The sequence below is a fragment of the Cynocephalus volans genome, chromosome 6 (assembly GCF_027409185.1).
Source record: "Cynocephalus volans isolate mCynVol1 chromosome 6, mCynVol1.pri, whole genome shotgun sequence".
Taxonomy (NCBI): Eukaryota; Metazoa; Chordata; class Mammalia; order Dermoptera; family Cynocephalidae; genus Cynocephalus; species Cynocephalus volans.
Window position 1 is genome coordinate 24,131,420 of NC_084465.1, and position 25,670 is coordinate 24,157,089.

The 25,670-nt window shown below is 45.4% G+C and overlaps 1 protein-coding gene across 4 annotated transcripts in view; it reads left to right on the forward strand.

Moving 5' to 3' along the window:
* The window catches only part of PLXNA4 (plexin A4), a 433,176-nt gene that overhangs the window by 269,527 nt on the left and 137,979 nt on the right, over window positions 1-25,670 (forward strand). For all 4 annotated transcript variants that reach the window (XM_063101329.1, XM_063101330.1, XM_063101331.1 and 1 more), the window contains exon 4: window positions 653-784. In XM_063101329.1, the coding sequence (XP_062957399.1) occupies window positions 653-784 (132 nt within the window). The remainder of the gene's footprint in view (window positions 1-652; window positions 785-25,670) is intronic.

A 25,670-nucleotide genomic window follows, 5' to 3' on the forward strand; every position in this document is an offset into this window, starting at 1 on the left:
CTATAATGCCCACATCCCCTTCCCTGGGGACATGAATAGAATGTCTAGGATGTTTCATGACCCAACATCTTCTCCAAAATCTAAAGTGTAAGCCAGTGGTTTCAATGGTCAAAATGAGACCACAGGGAGTGAAACGTCTGGGCCCAGCCCTCTGCCTGGTTCCCCTCCAAGGTACAACAATGACATCTAGATAGCAGTTTCAAAGAATCAGCCCACATCCTTACACCAGCATGTTTTCTGCTAACCAGTGTGGCAAATAGTATCTCCTTTTCTGATGCAGGATGATACTTTGATCTGAGGCAGCTGTTCCCCCAATCCCACAGCACTCCCCTGACACCAGCCACATCCTCTTCTCCAAAGACCAGCAAGGCCCTGAAGACTGGAGCCAGAGGCATAGGGAACCAGAGAGAGCAAGACGGGTTCTTGGCGAAGCCCAGCTTGGTCCCCCCACTTCCCTTCTCTTTACCATTCCTGCCATGAGGCTCACAGTGGGGGTTGTCACTCCCACCCCTTGGCTTTGGCCTCTGAGCACTGTGGGGACGGAGCTCACTCCCTCTCCCTTGGCTGTTGGGAGGATGTCTGGACTGAAGTTTGGTGGTGGGCCATGCAGGATCTGAACTCATATCTGCTCTCCTCTCCCTCTTCTCCACAGATCCGGGTGGATGGGCCCAGGGGCAACGCCCTCCAATATGAGACCGTGCAGGTGGTAGACCCTGGCCCAGTCCTGCGGGACATGGCCTTCTCCAAGGACCATGAGCAACTCTACATCATGTCAGAAAGGCAGGTAAGGCTCTTTGGGCTGTGCTAGACATTTGTCTTACAGCTAAATACTAGCCTGTGGCTCAGTGGAAACCCGCAGGAGGCCAGCTGCAGAGAGGTGATTTGATTTATTTGGCTCTGTGTGTATCCTTTCAGTCACGCTGCCTGGGGACTGAGGCTGGGTGTGCTGAAACAGGATGAATCATTTAAAATATCAAAATATCGGTGAGTTTACAACAAATCCACTAACTTCAGAATGATGGTGCGTATAGGTTCAGGGCCAGGGGCCAACATTTACTCTCTTTTGAAGAAACCCAAGTTTTTTTGTCCAGATTTTCCTACACAAAGTGTAATCTTCTACCAAAGTCACTTTCCTGGACCCTGGAGGCCTGTGATGAATAAGGATTTGTTACCAAAAGAGCCTAGTTAAGGGAATGTCATGGAATAGCCAGATGGATGAAGATTCAGAACACAGAGCCTGTGGGATGAGATGATACAACATGTGCCGTGAGCCTTCGTGTGTCCCTATGACTCTTTGTGGAACCTCCAGCAAATTCTGCAAAGCCAAGCCAGGAAGAACAGACGTGGTGCAGGGATTACTGTTAGCGGATAGGAGGTAGGAATTAGCAGAGTTGGGCTTGGTTCTGGAACAGCTGAGAACTAGATGCTTCAGGGGTCCCCTGACTTAGCCTAAGAGTCTCATGTCTGCAGCAGGCACAGCAGGAGGTTTCACCTCAGAAATTCCATCTATTTCAGGGTTCCTGGAGTCCCCTAATTCACTGCCTGTAGTGTTCCCTATCCGCCCCACACAATATCCACCCCTCCCCGAATGTGGATCAGCAAGGCCACATCTCTGCGCCTGTCATCTCCATGTAGGACAGGCCATTCCTGGGGGCTGTCCTCTAGCCTGTGCACACGTGTCTGATAGCTCTGAGCGGCAGCCGAGGCAGCAGCCTTGAGGGAGGATCTCCCCTCTTACTCCTTTTCATTAGCGTGGCCTGAACTCTCTGGAGGACCTTGCTGACAGAGTCTGGATTGTTCCGCCCGTCCCCTCTCCGCACAGCGGGGGAGCTGAATGCCACATTATGCCACCCACAGGACTTGTGCATGATGCCCTGGCAGCCTGCAGCACTCCACCCTCCCCGAGAGTGCAATGACATCTTCTCTTGGTGTGGGACACCCCATTCTCCTGGCTTCAGTGACAGTGGGACCCATTGTGGTGCCCTTGTGGAGGCTGCCATGGCTTGGGATTGGCTGCTGTGGGGCCGAGAATGGAGCATTTTCTCTGGGAGCAGGGACTTCTGAGGTGGAGCCATCAGCTGGGAATGAGGCTGGCCCTTTGTCTACATTCCTTGCTTTTTGTAATGAGGTCTACACTCCCCATGCCCTGCCTACCTCTGAGGCCCTAGAGTTGAGCAGGTGCAACCTTCCTGGGTGGAACAATCCTTTGGAGAAGACTCGAGATCTGCACAAGGCACTGAGTGTTTCAGGATTTCTTGCCTGATCTAAAAGCCAGGATTTCTGAACCTGGGACTTAAAACATTGAAGGACTTACAAAGATGGAAAATATAAGCTGATACTATAAGTTATCAGCCCCCTGTGATAATTGAGTCAGGATTCCGAGCGTTGCTCCTTCCCCTGAGGTGCCCATCTAAATCCTTGCTTGCTTCCTTGCCCTCAGCCGGTTCTCCTTCCCTGGTGCAGTTCCTACCCATTCCGGCCAGGCTGGGAGGAACACCAGAGCTCTGGATTATGGGTGTACTAGAATGGAAAGGAAGGCAGGAACGGATAGGGCCACAGCGTTCATCCATTCTGGGGCTACTGTCACAGAGGTGGAGGGTGGCCTTCGCCCAAAACCACAATCCCAAGGGCCCTAAAACGTGGGCCAACACTGTATCCACTGGGTTTGCAGATTTTTTGTGGGGAGTGGTAGTAGAGTACAATGGTTAGGGGCACAGGCCTTGGTGTGAGCATACCTGAGCATGAATCTTGGCTCAACCATTTACCAAGTGTGGTGTCATGTAAGTTCCTAATCTTTTTAAGAGTCTGCATTCTCTACTGTCATGTGGAGGTAATAATAATAACAGATAGCGTTCTAAGAATCGAGTGAGATAGTGCAGTTGATAAGCTTAGAACCAAGGCTGGCACAGAGCAAGTGCTTGATAAATGGAGAGGCTCTTACTTCTGTGACACTACAGCAAGGGTTTCTGGACACTAGCCATGTTTGGAGTCAGGTGGTGGATTCTGGGTGATCCACCTGGGTTGGAGCCCAGGTGTCCAGGTCAAGGCCAAGGCAGACAGACAGCAGAGATCCAGTCCTCGTGGAGTGCACAGCAAAAGCCCACCCTTACTTTACTGGCTGGGCATGTGCAGTAGAGCTCCGGGGCAGATGCAGCTGGGTAGATATACCTGGGGATTTGATTTGCCAGACTCAGAGCATCAAGACTAACTCCAGTGTGCATCACTTTGCAGGACTGAGTCTGCAGGATAAAGGTCCATGCTTAGCAAACATGTCTGCTGTACCTGGTAATCACTTCCCTTTCTCAACTGGCTTAGTTTTCCTTGTCCTTTGAAACTTAGCTCGGCTGTCACACTCTTCAATGGGCTATTTCTGCCCTGTAGTTAGATATCTCTGTGATGGCTCTTCTCAGACCTGGCTGTAATGATGACTTCCTCATTTCTCCTCCCCCACTCCCACCCCAGGCTGTCAACAGCTTAAGGACAGCCCTGTGTCCTGTCTGCTTAAACCTCACCTGATAGACCCTTGATAATTTTTGAATGAACGAATGAATCCCAGTGCCTTCACTGAACCAGAATTGGAAAAGAGAGGGAGTGACACATATTATCTATCACTTACGTTAACATCTAAGTTGAAATTTAAATAATTGAAAGACGACAGTTCAGGCAAGGGAAGCATCTCTCAAACTTCAGTAATCTCTCTCTTGTATTAGTTTGCTAGGGCTGCCATAACAAAATACCAGAGACTGGGTGGCTTAAACAACAGAAATTAATTTTCTTATGGTTCTGAAGGTCAGAAGTCCAAGATCAAGGTGTTGGCAGGTTTGGTTCTTTCTGAAGCTTCTCTCCTTGACTTACAGAGGACCACCTTCTTGCGTGTGTCCCCGCATGGTCTTTCCTCTGTGTATGCACATCCCTGGTGTCTCTCTCTGTGCCTTCTTGTAAGAATACCAGTCACATTGGATGAGAGCCTCTCTCTAACAGCCTCGTTTTAACTCAAATGCCTCTTTCAAGAGCCTATATCTGAATACATTCACATGCTGAAGAGCTGGAGGTTACGGCTTCAACATGTGAATTTTGTAGGGAACACAATTCAGCCCATAACATCACTGTCATGACTTATGCCCTGTCCTGACTATTTTTTATGTTACGTTTTTATTTAAATAAACTTATTGTTTCAACTTGAATCGCCTACTTTAACTGTCTTTTAAATAGTGATATTATAAATCTGATGTGCTAATCATAGATAATATACTTAATGCACCTACAAATAAAACAAAACTTGAAAAATTTTTGAAAACCCATGTCGTGTCTGCATAAGATCATCTGTGTGTTGCTGTGGGAATCACTCATGTATTGGTCTAGCTTGGGTTTTGACATCTGAAGACCCAGATTCAAGGCCCAGACCCATCCTCTGCTGGCTGAGTTACCTTGGACAAGTCATTCAACTTCTCTGAGTCTCAGTTTTCTCATCTGTAAAATGAGGATAGTACTGATGATATGTTTCCATTGCAGAGCTTGAATAATGCAAGAGAGACACTTGGAAACCTCCAGATTATTGTTTTTTACATCGTGTGAGGTGAAGACCAAAATATTCCTGAAGGATGAAAGTTCATGCCATTAAATACTGATGAGTTAGTCCAGGGTTCAGCAAACTTTTTCTGTAAACCGTCAGATAGTGAATAGTTTAGAGTTTACAGACCATACGGTCTCTGTTGCAACTATTCAGTGCTGCTGTTGTTATATAAAAGCAGCCATAGACAAACAAATGGGTATGGCTATGTGCTGATAAAACTGTATTTATAAAAACAGGTGGCAGGCATTAGTGTTTCAGCCCATGAGTTGGTCCTACAATGAAAATGTGTTGAAGGATGACCCTGGTGTTGGAGTCTTTGGTGGACTTACTGTAAGCACAGCACTCAAAGTGCAGGGAGCAACTCCCTCAACCTATTAGAATCAAAGCTCCGAGAATTTGGCTTTCTTCAAGCTGTTGCTTCTAAGGCACAACATCTTCCTGTTACCTCTTTGGCTACTTCTTCCCAGTCTGCTTTTCTGGTTTTTCATCCTCTTTTCTCTATCCTTTTTATGCCATACTTATTCCTTAGTGATGTCACTCAATTTCATGACTTTAAATACCATCTAGGAGCTCATGTCTCCCAAATCCCCATGTTTTCTCCTGGACTCCAGCCTCACGTAGCCAATTGCCTACCTGACATCTTCACTTGGACCTCTCATAGATGTCTTTAGCTTAACATATCTAAAGCTGAAGTCTCATCTTCCTCCCCAGCACTCGTCACCTGCGGTCTTCCCTACCTCAGATGACGGCAACTATGCTGTTCAAGCTAAACACCTTAGGGTCTTCCTTGGCTCCTTTATTTGTCCATTATCCCATGCAATGTGTCAGGAAATTCTGTTGGCTCTACAAAATATTTTCAGATATGACTATTTCCCACCACTTCACTGCTATCATCCTGGATTGAGCCTCCATCCTCTCTTGCCTGAATATTTGCAAAAGTCCCCTTACTATTCTCCCTGTTTCCACCTTTGTCTTTCCAGTCTTTTCTCCATGCAGCAGTTAATCTTTTAAAGTTTAAGTTAGATAATGTCATTCCTCTGCTCAAATCCCTTCAATGGCCAAAGTGTTTATGAAGACCCACAAGGCCCTATGTGTTCTGTCCCCTGAGGTGACTGACCTCATCACCACCCACTCCCTTGCTCATTCTGCTCCCCTCCCCTGGTCTGCAGAGTCAGGGATGGGAGGGGGCTCCTATACCGAGAAGTCCTATGCAACAGACCTCCAATAAGTCAAGCATGCTCCCGCCTTAGGGTCTTTGTCCTGACTGTTCCCTTTGCCTAGACTTCTTCTCCTCTCCAAATATCTGCAAGACTGAATCTCTCACATCCTTTGCTTGAATGAGGCTCCCCTGAGCACCCCAGGTAAAACTCTAAACTGCCCTCCACCCAGGCCCAGAAACTACCAACTCCCTCACCTGGCTCTATTTTTATCCATAACACTTTATCTCTTCTTATTTGCTATACAATTTATATACTTGTTATGTTTATTATTTATTATGTGCCTTCCTCATTTAGAGTGTAACTTCCAAGAGAATAGAAATTTTTGATTTTTTAGTCTTTTGAGTTTACTTACGTGTCACAGACTCCTAGAACAGTGTCTGACACATAATAAATACTCAATACATTCTGAATGAATAAATGAATGAATGAATGAATGAACAAACTAATGTGAGCTCAAGAGGGCTATGGGTCTTGAGACTCTTGTTTCAGTTCTGCAGCTGTGGCTGCTGCTGTAACTGGAGACTGAAATCCACCATACAACACATCAGCATCTGTATTCCCAGATCTCAGTGGAAAGGCAGACTCTCCTTTCCTAAACACAGCAGAACAGCAATCTGACTTAGAGACCTACATTGAGTGGAAGGGCACACTTCCTAATAGACAAGTGTGAGCGAGGACTGGTGGCAAAGAAGGCCCTGCTTTACTGCATCTATTCTTAGATACCCCCTCTCTCCTCTCTCTGATCTTTGGGGACCTGCAGCAGGGCAGTGGCCTAAAGGACCTTCTGGTGTTGTATCTAATGAGGAACCCAGAGAGAAATGACACAATGACGAGTGGAGAGAGAGACAAGATGAGGGGGCTTGTGAGCACTTCCCAAGCTCAGAGGATTCTCTTTGATCTCTCCTACCATCAATGGCATCTTGTCACTTGGAGCATAAAACTCAAGCCCCTGGTGTGACCCCTTGGTCCATGCTATGACTCCTCCCCATCTTTGCAAGCTCATTTGTGACTCTAGCCCCTGGCTCCCTTTGCACCAGCACAGAATCCCCGACTCTGTCCCTGAACCTGGTAAGCCCCTTTGCACTTTTTGTCTCCTTGCTGGGAAAACTCTCCAGCTCTTCCTGTCTGGGTCCTTCTCATGCCATCAGTTTTTGCTCCAACATCATGTCCTCAGAGAAGCTTCTGCTGACCACCCCATGTGAAGTGTCTCCTGCCTGGCGTCTTGGCTCCTCATTCTGTTTATTCCCTCCCAGTGCCTCCAAGCATGAAAATTACCTGTTTATTTCCCACGTCTATGCACTAGCATGTAAGTTCCTGGAGGGCAAGGACCTTGTCTTGTTTAGTCACTCCTTTGTAGCCAGCACTAGAAGAGGACCTCGCCCAGAGTAGGCCCAGTATATTCTTGAGTAGTTAGTATGAGTGAGAGAGCTTTGGGCCTCATGCTCCACATGAAGAGTGGCCTTCTTTGAGAGCCTCTGATTCCCAGTTAAGCTCGGACCCCCTGCCTGAAGATGAGGCCTAAAGCCTTAAATAGAGATGGCAGGAGTGTGAGTTTCATTAAGAACCAGGTAACTTTGTTTGGTCAGCAGCCCAGCAAGCACCAGGGGGTTGCCACTGGACCCGAGGACTCTTCCTCCTCACCACTTGGCGGCAGGCTAAGGAAGCAGGGGCTGCTCTCTCTTCTCAGCACTGCTTCACCCCTGCGTACCCCCTGGTTCTTTCTGAATGGTGATGCTAGCCTCTGCTACCTCCTTTTTCCCTCTGATTCCACACTGGGGGACACAGAACAGAGGAAGGGGATTTTAACAACCAGGGGAAATATTTTCCATCATATTTTAGTAGTTGTGAAGTGGTTAAAAAATCCATAATTCGAGAAGATTCTGGAGTGATCTGCTGATTTTGTCTCCCCACTGCTGTTTGAAACTCTTCTCGAGATCCAGTCTTCCTCACTCCATGTGCTAAAAGAGGTCAACTCTTGGCAAGAGGAAGGATGGATGGGTGGTGGAGGAAGGGGCAAGGATCATATGACTAACAGAGGTAGAGAATGGAGGTGCATGCCTGTGCGTGTGCACAAGCATGTGTGTGCACACAAATGCTATATGTTTTCTAGCTCTGTGGCCTCAGACAAGTTACTCACCCCCTTAGCATACCTCACTCATTCAACACCCAACAGAGATTTATTGAACACCTACTATGAGTCAGGCACTCTTTTATTTATTTATTTATTTTAATTTTTATTGAATCATAATTGATTATACATATTTTGGGGGTTCGCCATTGACGTATGTTGATCAAATCAATATTACTAGCACATGTATTGTTACAACTCATATTTATTCTTTATGACCCTTATGCAATCTCTCCCTATCCCTCTCTCCCTCCCCCCTCTCACCTCTGATTACCCTAGATTTCTCCCTTCCTTCTGAAAGAGTAATGGTTACTCTGTTGAATTGTTGCCTAGATGATCTGTCCAATGCTGGGAGGTGTGTTCAGGTCCCCCAATATTATCATAGAGCAGATGCTTCTTCTGTCACTCTGGAATGGGCTTTGTGGAGAGAGACATTTTCTTCTTTTCTTTGGTCTCTGCTGGTGACTCTCCTTGTGTCATTGCACTCCAGTGGCTAGCAGACCATCTGTGTGGTGGTTGTGGTATCTAGCTGCTTTCATGGCAGCCATTGTTATTGTGGTGGCTGAGGTGGGCCACCCACATGAAGTTGATGTTTTTGGCTTGTTCCTTACCTTGTTGCTGGTGGCTCCTGCCTCCATGCCTCAGGGCCCCAGGTGGGCCCTGTGGTGCTGGCAGTATGCCTGGTTGTGGGAGGAGGGTCCAGTCCCCAGATCCATACCTCAGGGCCCTAGGTGGGCCCCATGGCACTGGCGGTGTAGAGTCAGGCACTCTTTTAGATGCTAGGGATTCTGTGGGGAACAAGATAGACAATGTCCCTGTCCTCACAGAGGTTACATTCTGGGCAGAGAGACAGACAATGAATGGGTGGATGCATGAATGAATGAGAGACTTTCATCGGGTGGTGGTGGATACAGTGAAAGATTAAACTGACACAGGAGGAGTAAAGCGATGGCCAGGAGAGTGGTGGAAATGCTCTTTTAAAGATGGCAGTCAGGGAAATCCTCCTGCCAAACTGCCAAAAGCAGAACAAAGGGAAGCACCAGGAGGTGACCATCAGAGGGAAAGTGGTCCAGGCAGAAGGAACAGCAAGCAGGAAGGCCTGAGATGGGAACACTCGGTGTTTCCAGGGATGCCAGCAGGACTGCCATAGAATGAGCAAGTGCAGAGTGGGAGGGGTGCAGAGTGGGAGGGGTGCAGAGCAGGAGGGTGCAGAGTGGCAGGGGTGCAGAGTGGGAGGGTGCAGAATGGGAGGGGTGCAGAGTGGGAGGGTGCAGAGTGGGAGGGGTGCAGAGTGGGAGGGGTGCAGAGCAGGAGGGTGCAGAGCGGGAGGGTGCAGAGTGGGAGGGTGCAGAGCGGGAGGGTGCAGAAAGGGAGGATGCAGAGCAGGAGGTGCAGAGTGGGAGGGTGCAGAGCAGGGAGGTGCAGAGCAGGAGGGTGCAAAGCAGGAGGGGTGCAGAGCGGGAAGGGTGCAGAGCAAGGCTGGCTAGGTCATCCAGGCCTTCGTGAGTAGTCCTCACAGTGGGGACTTAGTAAATAGCATTGATCTCCTAGGGTGGGGACAGGCATTAAATGAGATACTTCATGTAAGTAGTGCTTAGCTCAGCACTTGGCAGAGACAGATCATTCAGCAAATGCCAGCTACTAGACAGTATTTGCAAGTTATATAATTCTATAGCTGGGATATTGTTTCTGTTATTATGGATTTATTCTTCCACGAGTTTGCTCAGCAAGCGCTGCTTTCCATGTGCACGTTTCCTTGGAGTATACGAATGTGGACTGCCAGTGTCACTGTCATTTTGTCATGATATGCCTGTTTCTTTCAGTGCCCTGCTATGTTTCTCTTTTTCCTTTCTTCTGCATGATTCCAGGTTGCTGGTTGTGCATGGACACGTATGTAGGTGAGTGTGCACACACACATGCACACGTGCACCTCCCCCGTGTCAGCCTCCTTCTTGCTTTGTGCGTGTGTGTGGTGTGTATTTACTAAAACTCCAGTAACCCCGAGGGAATGTCTATATATACTGAAACCACTGTGATAAAAACCTGCCAAGCCAATGGGGAGGAAGTGAGAGGAAATGTCAGCAGAGCAGATAAACGAGGAGATGAAGCCGCAGCGCCAAGGCTGTCCTCGGGTGCCCCGGAGCGACCTCCACTGGGGGAGAAGCAGCTGTCCCCCAGACAAGGCAAGTGGCAGATTGCTCAGTAAATTTCAATATCTCTGCCATCCCACACACCAGTCCTTCCCTGCCTGAAAGCCAGAGGCCTCAAACACGTGTTTCTGCTTTGGGGATTGCTTTCAGTCGTGTCTGGGCCAAAGCCATCTTTCACGGCGTCCTTTGTTTTACCGACTCCTGTTGACAGTGGGGCTGCTTCCAGGTGTCTGGGGACGCTCCCAGTCTGTCCCCCCGCCTGAGCTGCTGGCACTCAACTTCTAGCCATGAGCTGGGACACAGACACCTGCGGGGGCTGAGGAGGTGGGTCATCTGCCAGTCGGAGTTACCTGGGAAAGCAGGATCAGGCACGGGCGGCTCTGCTGGCTCCTTCCGGCATCATCTAGGAGTGAAGTACCGGGGGCCGTCTTGCTTCATAACCCAGGCCTGATTCATTCATTTGTTCAACAAATATTCACCAAGCACCTACTATGTGCCAAGCAGTAGCCAACACACTGGGGATACAACAGTGAAGAAACAGATAAATATCCCTGTGATTTAGCAAGAGGAAGCAGCAAAGAAGCCATCAACATAATAAATAAATCAGAGAGTAGGTTAGTGGGTGAGACATGCTGGGGAAGAGAAATCGAGCAGATAAGTGGACTCAGGAGCACTGGTGGGGCAAAAGCGTTGCGATTTTAAACTCAGTGGCCAGAGGAGGGTTCCTGGAGAGGCAAAGGCAACGAGAGGTGACCTGTCCATGTTCTATCCCCTTCCCTCTTCTCTGTATCGCTGTTCAGGTTCCTCACTTGGGGCAGTGAAATTGAGAGATGGTTGAGCTTGCCCCTTGGGAGGGAAGAGGTGAGACAATGCTTTTGTGATTGTGATTTTTACCACCTTGAGAGTTTCAGAGAGAAGCACACTTCAAGGAGAAGGTGGGGTGTTGTGTCCAAGAAAGGCTCACGCCACGTGAGGCTCAGGCCCCCTGAGTGGATGGTGCCTCTGTCAGGGACCCCCTGTGTGATGAGGGGGCCATTAACACTTCTTGGTGCCTCAGTGTCCCTCCCTGTCCCCAGCCTGCCTCCCAGGGAGCTCTGAGAGCAGCTGATGTGAAGTTGGACAGTCTTGGAGGTCTGCAGACATTGATCTCATATAAGGCGCTGATGGGAACACAGGTTCCACAGCTCCTGTAAGAGTGATTCCCACTCTGCTGGTGCCGGGTCCCTGGGCACGTCACATGTAAGGTGACGGTCACATGGTTTCTCCAGTGTCCTTTCCGCCCCTGCAGGGGACTGAGCTGTACGTTCTGGTTTGTGTTTGGACGGCTGACATGGTGACGAGCCCATTTGGATGTTTGCTCCTGGCACTGAGATCGGGCCGTGTCTGCTAGCTCCTGGGAGAGCAGGCCTGATAAGCGAGTGACAGAAACGGAGCCACTGCAGGCATTTGCAAAAAGGGGCAAGCTGTCCTGTCGCAGCGTCTCACCCGTCTCACTGAGGCGGAAGCCTTCCCGGCTGTCTGGAGTGGATCCCGAAGGTTTTCTGACCTGTCATTACAGAGATGTTCCTCCCTCTCGCCCTTCCTTCTCAGTCATGGTGGAACCAGAAAGGGGAGGGGACTTCCCTCCCTAGTTTCCCATCCTCGTTAGGTGCTGGCAGCCTGGATTCCCCATTGCACCCTAAAACCTTAGGACTGGACACGCCCTCAAGGCTCACGTGGTGCAACACTCTCCTGCTGCCCTTCTTCCCGTGCTTGGGGAGCACACTGAAGCCCAGAGAAGTAAGCTGCTTGCCCAGGTCACACAGCAAGTTGGGAGAGGAGGCAGCTCAAATCCAGGGCTCAGCTGCCACTGCAATGCTTTCCTTGGCTCTGCTTCCAGTGAGGAACATGGAGATGTCTGTTCTTGTTGCTGGGGGTGAATGGAGTCATGGGGGATGGTAAGAGCTCAGAACGCCCCCTCTGCCCCACGCAGGAGGTCCTGTGGCTTATTCTTCCTTGGTTCCAGCCCAATACGAGTTGGGACAAGAGCCTCCCTGCAACGTCTAAAGCACCTTGGGGTACATGGAGCCCCAGGCAGTGCCAGCCCCACCCTACAGAGGGAGTAGGCAGGAAACAGCCCACCACCACTACTATCCTCTTCCTGCAGACGTGCTCCTAAGGGGTCACTCATGCAGGCAGAAAGGTCCCTCACATCCGAGTATGATCACGACAGTGGCCTCACATCTCTCAGACAGACCATGGGGCTGAGCAGAAAGCAGAAATGTGTGCAGGATGGAGAGCAGGGTGGTCAGGAATAGACCATGATCTTGGCTTCTCACCCCGGCCCTTGGTTCTCACCAGCTCTGCCACCCGGAGCCACTCACTCGGGCAGTTTGTACTTCAGTTTCTTCTTATGTAAAACACAAATGATAAATACCTTTCAGGGCTTTTAGGATTAGAGTTAATGTATGTAAAGTGCTAGTATGTGGCAGGCTCTTAGTGAGTTGTGGGTGTTAGCATCATCGTCATTATTCTTATTACTATTGGAAAATGTACCGTTGCTAGGGGCAGGGACGCCTGCACGAGCCACTGGTGACTGAAGGCCAGCTCAGCTCCAGGCACCAGCTCACCGGGAATCTCTGCTTCTCCCTGTTTGTTTGGAAGCTCCTTGGAAAATACCAAGGTGGAGACTCCCTTCATACCATGAGCACTGCCTTCCAGGGAATGGAGGGGCCAGGGGCCTGTGGTTTCCCACCCTAATCGGAGAGAGCTGTGTCACCTTGGCTCAGTGGATTTTTCTTTGTAATCCCACTTCCACTCTAGGGAAAGAATTTTAATACATTTGAGTCCAGACCCACTAGATACTTGAAGTCATCACACACTGGGCAGCTGAAAAGCCAGTGGTGCCTCATCTTCCAGGACTTCCAGGGCAGATAGGAGAGTGGCTTGTCTGGCTTCTCTCTGGCTTGTCTTGCACCCGGACAAGACAAGAGCAAGGAGGGGAAGGGAGAGCAGCGGAGGCCAGGGGACGGAGGGGGAGCAGAGGAAAGATGGGGAAATGCAAAGGCCAGTGATTAGGAAAAGCTTTGCCACTGTCTCATCCTGAGCACCATTAAGCATTGGTCTCGGGCACTTGCTCTAGCAGCCACAGCTCCTTCTCGTACCTGAGCTCCAGCATCCTGATACTTCGGGTCACTCTAAGTGTCATTTGAAAGACAACCACCTGTAATATTACACTTATCAGCCCATGAGGAGACTTCAGGGTGGGCACACATGGCCAGGGGCTGCCAGTCTGCTCCCTCCCCCACCATGTTTATTTATTAATTTCCCACTGTATGCCCAGCACAGGGCTAGGCATGGTACAGAATAAGAGAAGAGCAGAAAGAAGGCCCTGTTCTGGAAACCCTGGGGGACAAGGTGAGAGCCAACTCCAGCATGGAGGGCATTGAAGAGAGAGTGGTCCTACGGTGGGAGTCACTCTGGGAACCCAACATTCTTGTGGGCTTAGGGCTCAGGGAGAAGAATGACGGCAGCTTGAAGGGCACATTCTTTCTCCTTGTGTGTTTGGTGGGTTGTTACAAGGACTCTGGAGGCTGGAGCTCTTGGGGTGTTTCCTAAGACTACCACCAATCCTCAGTTCTGGGGGTGTATTGATGGAAGCTGGCTCATGCAATCGCAGCCCTCCCCTATGTCCTCTAGAGGTGACGTCCACAGGGAAGTCATTCAGTTCCATGAGGACTACTTGACTTGCCTCGAGTTTTGTAGAAAAGAGAGACTGGAAATATCAGATACTTAAAGAAATTGTGTACTCAGATTGAATACTAATGAGACGTTTTCAAAAGTAAATAGATGCATGTTCATTTATGCCATAGTTCAAATGACTAGTTGGCACTAGTGATATCATATGACCTTACCAAATGCAATGTAGGTATAAAAGGAGAAATCACAAATGGCAGGATTATATCTGTATGAGTATTTTGGGTGCATTTCAAATATTACGAGAAGACGATGGAGACGTGAGTCTGCAACTGACTCAGAGATGGGTGCGGTGGTTTCAAGGGAATGCATAATGGTTGAGGGGGAGGCTCTCTGGATACTAATTTAAAGAAAGTTGAGCAAAACAACGAAGGGTGGAGAAACAGGTGTAGAGTATATCCTCCTCAAAAAGGATCTAAGCCAGTGCTGAAGGCTGTCCAGTCACACGCTGGAGGACTTGGAGGTGGGTCAGAGCTCTGCTTCCTGGTCGCAGCTCTGCTTTGACCTTGGGCAGGTGATTTCACCTCTGGGTACTTCCGTTTCTCAACAGTGAAATGGGGATATGTGAGTGCCCATTGACTGGGTGGTTACAGTGAGTCAACTAGAAAACGTATGTAGAATTCTTAGTGCAGCGCCTGGCACATAATGAGGACTCAATATGTCTTAGCATTCATCTCTATTATTTTCAGTATGCTGGAGACAGTTACAGGGGTGTCTGTATTTTACTGAAAAAAATCCACTTGTAATATTTTTCTTTTTTCATTCATAGACTCATTCCTGTAGCCTATAGGGCATATTAGGCCCCTGGTTTGGGGGCACCGAGAGTGACAGAGAGCAGAGCAGGTGGCCTCCATCAGCCACGCTTCCCAGTCAGTTCTGGCCTCACAGCCTGTGTCATCTAGTGGACTGTGCCCAACTTGCTTCCCTGAGATACAACCTTTGGTGGGAGTCACCACCCACACCTGAGGGTACCCTCAGAGTAGGAGGAAAGGCCCTTCTAGGGAAAGTTCTACTCCCCTGAAGCCATTTTTAGTTCGCAATAGTAGGAGATAAATGTTCACTCTCTTTAATGCCAAGGGTCTCAGGAGACAAAGTATATATACATGAAGCATGATGTGCAAACGAGGTCTCCCACCAACCCATTGCCTTGGTACAGGTTTAAGCATTAGTTAGTACAGAATTTTCCAAACTTTATTTTTCAGAACCAAAATTCCATAGGATATTAAAAATAAAAAGCCTTCCTTGGTCAAATACATTTGGAGAAATCTGAGTTGCACATATATCTTGACTGTAGCATTTCTTAGAGCATTTAGTATGCTAATGGGTAGTATGAACCACCAAGCTATGGGTGAGGTGAGAAATTTAGGAGGTAGTGTCTTCCAAACACACTTGACTCACTTTACAAGGAGCACCCAAAGCGATTGATGTGTTAAGGAACCTTCATGGGGAGAGAATTAGCTACCCTTCCCAGCCCTGCAGTTTTCCTCCCTTCTCCCTGGCTGCTCTGCCTGCTTTAGGCCTGACTCCAGTCACTCTTCTGTGCTCTTCTGTCTCTATGCACAGGCTGAATTCTCCATCTTAACTCTCAAGATTTGGGGAAAGGAGGGTTCTTTTGATCAGATCTTCCTTGAGGCTGGGACAGCTGCTCTCTTCACAGCTGACTGACGCCTGCTTGTTCACACGCACACGAATCGCCAGGACCATGCCTCTCTATCCTAGACCCTGAGGCCCTCTTCAGTTCTGAGCTCAGCCCGCAACCTTAATCTATGAGTATAATTCAATATCCTTCTCTAAAAGTCATATATTTTATCAGAATTGTTAAAATTCTTCCCCTTACCTATTTTCACCATTCAGAGTTATACGGTTCTCACCTGGGATTAATGTGCTGTTTCATTTTGCATGTCCTCAAATAGTTTTTAATTTAGGTGTCATTGTCTATTCTCAAATATTTACTACTCTGTCTTTAATAAAGTTGAATGCCAATAGCCCAATATCCCCCAATTCCCGATGATCTAGGGGAGGCTATTTATTTACTGTGTTTGCTTCAGAACACCAAAGACCAAACTTTCAAACATTTACATCCCTTTTTTATTCTATAGTGTCGTGGTCTGAAAGTGCACTCTGATGCTAAGGGGTGTTGAGAACGAGCCACAGGAGCAAGGGAAGAAACTATTAGAACTTCTATTTTTAAAATTTTCTGTCTAAAACAAGAAACTCAGCTTTACTCGTATTTAATATACAGTTGATACTGGATACTGTCTCCCTCCCTTGGCCTGTCTATCAGCCATTTATGTGTCAGGAAGGCATGGGGGTAGCACGGTAGTTCTACATCTTGGGAGGCGTGACACTGGTGTTCAGTTTCAGTACATTACAATAAATCTGCAATTCATGTGTGAAAGGTATTATTAATGTTAAAAAAAATTCTTTAAATACCATCTTTATAATACTTTGCAATGATATGGAAGTGACCATGAATATTTTGTGAACAACACAGAGATTTGCTGCTCAGGGAAACATAATTAAACATTTTTCTTTTAAAAGAACCAAAGCATTCCACATTTGTTGACCTTTTCAGTTCTGACAAGTGGCTGTCAGAGTATGCCACTTTGCTGATAACTTTGAAAAAATAAACAGTCTTTTCCTTCGATTCAAAGGTAATGTGTTAACAATGGGTAAGAAAGTAAATACTTTTAGGAAGAATTTATGGCATGGAGAGACCATTTTGGGGGAAAAAGGATGTTTGGAAATATTTTCATCATTATGTAATTTTGTTGCTGATAATGAGTGTGACACTTAAAAAATTCATATCTAAAAACTTTTAAAACTTGGAAACAGAATCTTCTACCTGCTTAAAAGTCTTCTAAAGGAAGAATTGCAGAGAGTTTTGACCCATTTGTTAAAAAATATAAAAATTCAGCACCTTCCGATTAGTTGCAAGGACAGCTGATTGACATCAGAGAAGATGGAAATTTACTAGCTGAATTTCAACAGTCTTTGCATAATTGGTGCATGAGACTGAAAAAAAAAACTATCTTGATTTAGTCAGCATAGTCAAAAAGGCACTTTTTTGCACCTCTGTGTCTCTGCAGTTGTCCTTTTCAGTTATGACAGCCATTAAAGCAAAGTATTGAAATAAATTTAACCCTAGACCTTAGAACCCCATATCACTAAGTGCTAATCAACGATTTAAAAAAATAACAAAACCAATCCTAACGCATCACTTTTATCATTATTAATAATTTTCTTGGTGATAATAAAATGTTTTATATCACTCATTCATAAAATAAAATTAAATTTAAGATGCCATTTTATCTTTAGCTCACTTCATTTCTTAATTTTCTGTATGTTTGTTAATGCAATGATGCTAATATGCAGAACATATATATTCTTTATAAGTAAATATATGTGCATTGTATGTGCATGCTCAAAAAATTTTATTTACTGTGCGATATGAAATCAAAACCATTTAGAAACCTCTGGCCATTGAAGTATGTAAACTTCAGCTTCTTTATAAATTAATCTTGTCTCAATCTTTGGTTGTCATTTTGCTGTTACCTTCAGAAACTGTCTACTTTGTACTAAGAGTCTGTTGTTTAGAACATCTCAGAAGTCCGTAGAGCCCACTGTGCACTGGAGCAGGTAGGCGAGTGTGGTCAGTTTCTTCATTCCTGGGTAATTTACCCAATGCCTTCTAGATCTTTCTAGGGCCCAGATCCCTGAACAACAGATAGAAGATTCTCTCTAGGAGCACCCATAAGGTGGAATGTGAGATGGTGCTGACAGACAAGAAGTCCTGACAAGCAAACAACACTATCATGGCTGTGGCTGGCAAGGCTGGCGGGGAAGATCCTTGTATAAATAGGGCCAGAATGACTATGGAGCTTGAGAACAGTTTCTACAGACATAAATCTGTCAGTCCAAGGTTAGCCTTTTCTTAATATGCCTCCCATTTCTCACTCATTTCTCCTTTCTTCCCATTTCATTCTCGTTCTTTCCTTTATCCCATTTTTTTTTTTTTTGGTGTTTCTCCCACCTTCCTCATTTGTATCTCTGTCTCTCAGTCTCTTGTCTCTCTCTTCTCCACATTCACCTTCCGTCCTCCCTGTCTCTGAGGAAGGCAGGGGAGCTAGAATAGGCTCAGGCCAGTGTTTATCAAACTGCCAGTCGTGACACATTAGTGGGTCAAGAAATCAATTTAGTGGGTCATGAAATCAATTTAAAGGGTCATGACTAGAATTTTTTTTCAAATGGAATAGAATAAAATCGAATAGAACAGTGTCCATCAAACACAGTAAGGATAAGTACTGTTTGTGAAACTATATGGGAGTATGTATGTGCCCTAGGCTGCAATGTGGTGCACATCTCTTGCCACAAGTCATAGTAAAAATGGGAGCCACTGGCCGATAATGACTTGCATGTGCTGGCAATACGTGGACTTCAGCTCTGGGCTTCCAGCTAACCATTCAAGCCATGATAATGTCATTATCTGTCCCTCTGCTAGTTTTAATTCAAGTGATTACTTACTTTCAACCATTTGGCTTCAACAGTTATTTGCTGACACTTTAGTACAGTAGCTGTGGAGTAGCAGACAGGGCATTGGATACAGAATAAAGCTAACTGGATTCAAGTCTTTGACTTGTGAGATCTTGACTTCACAGTCTCCATTTTCTCATTTATGGACCAGATCAATGCCTTCCAACCTGTTAACTATGTCAAGGCACATGCAGCAAATGAGTATATTTGTACAGCTTACTGGGGTAATGAAGGTCCCCTCATGACTGGAGGGGACCAGGCTGCCCAGCTGTCCCAATGGCTGAAAGGATCGATATGGTAGCACACCTATGGCCCGTCACAGTGTGCCTCCACTTACCAGTTGGGAAGTACTGTCCAGGTGACCACAATGTCAGCCTAGAAATCTTTGTCCCTGTAACTCTGTGTGTAGGTCCTCATTCAGGAAATCTCCGAAGATGAACAAGACAAGCTCTGTGCCCTTTAAGAGCTCACTACTTAGTGGCTGTGCTGACCACCTGCAGTTTGCAAGAGACGCTATGTGGAACAGGGCCAGCTGAGTCATGATCAACTTTGCTTTGCAGTGGCCTCTCCTTGCCTGAAGCCTTGACACTTGAAAGTTTCTTTTCTCTCTGTGGGAGCCAAACACACCCCCTGAACTGCCTTGAAATTTTGATGTTTCTTAGTTATAGACATAAACCTGAGGCAAGTCAAGATGAGGGGGACAGACTCCAATGGTTCTCCAAATGCCAAATCTTGCTGCATTCACTGAGTGCACCGAAGGGAAAAAAAACTAATTACTACCTTTCTAAAGAGCTGAGCATGGGTGGATATGCCCTTGAAAGTGGCCAGCAGAAATGCTCCTTGCAGACCATTCTCCTCATGCAGAGGCTGGCAAGTCTCTCTCCTAAAGCCTTTGTTGCCTGAGGACCCCTGCCTCGGGCCATTAATGAAGAGGCTGGTCATTATTAACTAGTTGGCATTGACTGATGACAACAAGGTTTTTTTTTTTTGCCATGCGTGGGCTGGTGGCAGGCACTTAGTTGACCCCTGAAGTTTAGAGTTTATTCTGCCGTGAAAACAAAGAAATAAATTAGAGGAGTGAACAGAAGCCCCCATGGTTAGACACACTGGTTAGAGATAGCTCAACAGTCTGGCTGTTCTTCTCTCCCAGGACACACCTACCAGAAGAACCCTGCCCCCAAGTCCCTCGGTCATCACTCCCCGGCTCTGGCACTGCTTTTTCCCAGGCCTGTGCAAGGAGAGAGATTCTCTCCCTTTATTGCCCTCTGGAGCCTGGGGCCATGGAGAGAGAGAGAGCGTCTGTGCAACATTTTGCATACTGGAGAAGATTCTGAAATTCAGGTTGTATGTAAGGGGCCTGTTCCTTAAGATGTGTTTATATTACAGATTGTACGTTACATTTCACAGGAATCTTTTTGCAGAGAAAATAACTCTTTTAACGTGTTCTTCATTTTCTTGTTTTGTCAGGTCATATCTGATATATATTTTTAAAGTGAGCTACAGTTGTTATTAAGTGATGACCTTTCAACTCAGTTTAACAGACACTTATTATCACCTGCTAGAGGGGTCGGCAAGCTACAATCCAAATCTGACTGACCACCTGTTTTTGTAAATAAAGTTTTATTGGAACCTGGTCACCTCCATTTGTTTACATATGGGTGGTCTATGGCTGCTTTTACACGAAGGCAGAGTTGAGCAGTTGAGATAGAGATCATATGGCCACTGCAAAATCTAAAATATAAACTGTGTGGCCTTTTATAGAAAATAATGTGGTTTTCCTGACCTACTATGTGTAAAACCCCAAGGTCAGGGAAGAAAAGGGCTGAGAACAAAAGAAGTCTGTGGCAGGGTCCTTGTCCTCGGGGAGATTACAAATTTACTGGGAGAAGGATCTTAAACACATAGAGCATAAACTGCCAACAGTTTCCTGTTTTCTGGGCAGCCACACAGTATGTGTCCTCCCTCCTGGGCTCTGCTTTTGTCCTGCCGTCTGTCCAGAAGGCCCTGTGACTCACCTCCCCACAAAAATCCTGTGCATGCTTCAAAGCCTGCATTCTGCATCAAGTTGTTCTTATGCATTCTGCAGCCTGCATGCTTCTGCAGGGCACAAACAAGGTCTTCTGTTTGTCTTGCAGCCCTCAGGGACCTGCGTGAGGATATGTGCCATGTAGATACTCAATAAAAATATGGTGCATGAATGAATCCTCACAGTGATTCATGGAAGATGGAAGGAACTTACATGAAATGCTCTTCTCTTCCCTAGTTAAAAAAAAAAAAATTCCAAATGGAGCCTGGGCCAAACTGATGAGATGGAACCCTCCCATCTCACCTCAGACCATGACCTTGGCCTTGGCTTTAACCCAGAGTGCCAAAGATACCCCAAATAATTAAACCATTCTGGTAATTGACTTCTAAGCAAGTCACTGTTTCTAGAAAATATATGTACATTTTTCCCCATAGGAAAAAGGGGCCAAGTGATGTCTTTCTCTCCTGCTTTCCCACTAAAATATCCCAAATCCTGCCACCACACAAAAGAAAATTTTTTAAAAATCAAAATGTGAACAATAATTTTCTGTGTCAGGAGTGTTTATACGGCTTCTCTCCCCATGATGAATCCATCCAAGGGGTCAGCACCTCCCCCCACATGCCAATTCATAAATCAGGAAATGCTATTACCCACTGGCCATAAAAACACAGCCCACCCCAACACAGAGGACTTATTTCAGAAGCAGCAGCTCCATTTTCAGGGCAGAAATGAGTTGAGAAAATCCACCTGGCTGTCCAGAGAGAGGAAAAATGTCTTTTCCTTGATAAATAATCCGTCTTTCCTCTTACCCTAGAAATATGTAGAATTAATGGCATGAATATATGCCATTCTGCAGAAATAATAATAACAGGGCTAATTAGATGGAAGAAAAGCAAAAAGCAAGAGTGGGACTGGCAAGAAGCCTGTAGATTTCCTGGGAAACCTTTCCTATTAGCTTAAATGCGGTTCATGAATAAACAGCTTTGAGACAATTTTATGAGTCCTCTTTTCTGGGCATCCCTCTTACAAGCACCCATCAAAGACAGGCAGGGAGCCAGGGGAAGGGGTGGGAGAGGAGAGAGTCCTTGCAGGAAGGTTGGGAGAGAGTAAGAGGAAGGTGTTAGGTTTGTTTGTGATTCCACGGTGTTATTCTATACTTCATTTTTAATCTCAATGGATGTGTGTTGGAATGAAGAGGAGACATAAAGAGAGATGAAAGAGAAGAAAAGAGGAGAAAGAATGGGAAGGAAGGTGGCAGGAAAACTCTTCTAAGGATATGGTCCATTTTAGAAATTCTCCACTCATTTCCCTTGGCAAATGGTAGGGCTATAGCCGTAGACAAAACAGGCTATGCCCTTGCATTTATGTAGCTTACATTCAGGAGAGGACCAGGGATAGACAGTGAACAAGTCACAGAATAAGTCACAGGACAGTTTCTTCTAGTGACAAGTGCTACAATGGAAATGAAACAGAGTAAGATGATAGAGAGAAACTGGAACTAAGAGTTGGGGGGAAGGGCAAATTTGAAGTGGGTGGCCCAGGAAGCTCTTTCTGAATAGATGACATGTGAACTGGCCACTGAATATCTGCACGGAGAACATGCTAGACAGAGAGAGCAGCAGGTGCAAAGACCCTAACGCAGGTACACTTGGTATATTCAAATAAGAGAAAGATAGGCACTGTGCAGAGAGGAAACAGGAGCAAATGGAAGCTCACACTGATGTGCAGGAGACAACTCTGGGAATCACTCAAAGAGTGCTAGGCCCAGATGTCGGTGAGTCATTTTTTATCTAATCCATCCAGTATGGCAACAGTCAGGGAGTCATGCAAAAAGAGAGGTTCCTTCCCCTTGGTTTATTGCCTACACCTTAGCTACTAGCACCCCTAATCAGGAGATAGATGCTGCATGATAAAACATTAACAGCAATGAGAGCTAATATTTACGTAGTGCTTAATATTATCCTGACAGAGTTTGGTGGTCTTTGGTTTTTGTCTTTTACCAGTTTTACTGAAGTATAATTTACATTCAGTCACCAATATTAAGTGCACAATTATATGGTGGTGATGGTGTAGTTCTGGATCTTGATTGTGACAGTGGTTACATGAATCTATACACGTGATAAAATGACAAAGAACCATACCCATATTTTACATCGATGTCAATTTCTTGGTTTTGATGTTATACTACAGTTTTATAAGAGGTACTCATTGAGGGAAACTGGGTGAAGGGTACATGTGACCTCTCTGTACTATTTTTGCAACTGACTGTGAGTCTAATGATTTCAAAATAAAAAGTCTTTAAAAAATTAAAAAACATAATCAAAAATTTAAAACATAGAAGGAAAGAGGGAAATTTTAAAATTATACCACAATAATAATTGTTGTAGAGAGGATTCACCATTGTATACAAAAATTAGTAGGCAACAGTTTGAGGAGATATAGGTATTTGCATAGTCTCAAAGTATTTTCCCAGGATATTTATTAATTACAAGGGGAAAAATAGTAACTTTAAGGTGGAGAAACCTGGTGGAAACCACGTTAGCCAAGGGACCAAGGTTAACATCATCCATAACAAGACCTGTCAAAATCATGAACCCCTTGATAAGATGCACTGAGAAAGACACAATATCATTTCTGCGGTTTTCTTGCCAAAAATGTATGACGTCATTCTAATCATGCAAAAACCTCAGACAAACCCACATTGACAGACATTCTACAAAACAACTGACCAGTACTCATCAGAAGAATGGGAAATTAAGAAGAACTGGTGAAATTAGGATAAGGCCTAGAGCTTAGTTAGTGGTATTGCACCAATGATAATTTCCTGGTTTTGATCACAGATTACAGTTATGTGTGCTCTGACATCAGGAAAATCTGGATGAAGGGGACGTGGAAACTCTTCTTTCTACTTGTGTAACTTTTCAAGAAGCTTAAAATTATTTCAAGATAAATAGGTCTTAAAATTGAAAAAAATGTATACTATAGTGCAATCACCACTACAGTTCTGATATAAACATTTCCATCACCCCTGAAAGTTCATCACCCCCAAAAGTTCTTTAATGCCTTTTTGTAGTCAATCTTCTTACCCTATCTTCAGCCCCTGGAAATCATTGATCTGATTCCATCACTATAGTTTTGCCTTTTCTACAATTTTATATAAATGGAATTATACAATATGTAGTCTTTTGTATCTGGCTTCTTGTACTCAACACAGTGCTTTTAAGGTTCACCCATGTTGCTTCTGCTTTTTGTTGCTGAGTAGTGTTCTAGACATGGGTGTACCTCAGTTTACCCTTTCACTAAATGAACGATATTCAGATTGATTCCAGTTTTGAGTGATTGTAAATAAAGCTACTTTAAACACTCTCATGCAGGTTTCTCTATGAGCATAAGTTATCATTTCTCTTGGGTAAATATCTAAGAGTGAGATTGCTGGGTCGTATTATAAGAAACTGCCAAACTTTTCCAGGCTGGCTGCATTTTGCATTTTCGCCAGCAATGTATGAGAGTTCCAATTGCTTCCCATCTTCACCAATGCTTGGTACTGTCAGATTCTTGTTTTTTTAAAGCCATGCTCATTGGACAGTAGGGATATCTCATCATGGTTCTAATTTGCATTTTCCTAATGACTAATGATGTTAAACATCTTTTCATTTGCTTATTTGCCATCTACGTATCTTCTTTGTTGAAGAGTTTATTCAAATCTTTTGCTTTTTAAAAAAAGGGTTTTTTTCTTATTGTTAAGTTTTAAGAGCTATTTACATATTCGGGAAACAAACCCTTTGTCAGATATGTGATTTGCAAATGTTTTCTCCCAGTCTGTGGCAAGCTTTGGGCCCATATTAAAGGATAGGAGAGCAAGGTATGGAGAAATTTAAGTATTCTCCCCAAGATTACACAGTTCATAAGGGTTGAAGATAGAGTCAACCCTGATGTCTATACTCTTAGCCACTCTCCTGTACTGCCTCTGTCGACAATCACTGTCCCAGGTGGACACAACGATGGATAATCAGCCTGACCAGGTCTCAGAGTTATACTGTTTCATGGGGATCTGTCCATCTTAGGAAGCTCTGGTGATCCCTGGAATAGCTACTGAGGATCTTATCAGTGGGATTAGCTGCAGACCCTGATGTCTTCATATGCAGAACTCTACTACAGAACATTTATCTATAGATGGAAGACATGACTTGGCAGCCTTTTGAATTCCATAAAATGATTGCTCATTAATTAAAATATTGTAACCACATATAACAACAACTTATTCTGAAAATAAAAGGGAAACTCTGTTTCCTATTGATAGCGAGGGCTTATTTTAGCCTCCTCTGCCTAGGTTTTGAGGCACCTGGTTTCGCAGGCCTCATTAGATATTTCTTCAAGTATTCAGAAAGTCCAAGTTCCTCACATGTTTCTGAAGAGGATGCAGAAGATGAAGGACTCTTCTGCAACTTGAAGCTCCTCAGGTGGGAATTCTGGACTCTTGTTGCTGCCTAAAGCCCATTTAGTCCTTTAAGATCTGGAACCTGTCTCTTCTCATTTTGGATCTTTGTGGGTGGGTGACAGCTGGAGTTGCAGAGTTTTCCCCATTTTTTAGATGGGGAAAAGCAAGCCAAAGCAAGTTGTGGCTACAGAGAGGAAAAACATCAGGGAGTCCTAGGTTCTCAGTCAGTGCCATGTTCATCAGCTTCCCTGGCTGTACCTTCTCTCTACTCTTTGCCTCTAAGCCTGAATTACCATGTAGCACGATGATGCCCCAGCAGGTAGCTAAGTGGAGATTCTGTTACTAATCAATATAGTTTTCTTTATATCCCAGAACCAAGGTAAAAGGAAAAAAGGAGAAGTACATACCTGAATTCAGTCAGCAAAGCTGGGTGCAATTCTCAAGGCTGAAATAGACTGTGATATTATGATTCTGGTGACAGGTGGTGTGTGTATGTGTGTGCGTATGTGTGTGTGTTTGTGTATGTGTGTGTGTTCAAACCCAATGAGTCATGAATTAAAGAGTGTCAGGTATGAGTTCAGTGTATAGTATTTTCCCCTAATTTTAGGTACCAATGCCTCCCCTTTCAACAATTCCAGAAACACAGACATCATTTCGAGCAGATAACGTGGGCTCCATGATATAGACTAGGTAGGGTTGATCTTTTTCCCTTCTACCCTTTACACAGGTGATTACTTTATTATTGCCCCCATGTAGCCAAATACATTCATTCAATCATTCATTCACCAAGTGTTTAATGAGTACTTACCGAGTACTAGATACTGCTCTAGGCAAGAGAGTGATGGAGTTGAAGACCACACAGCCTGT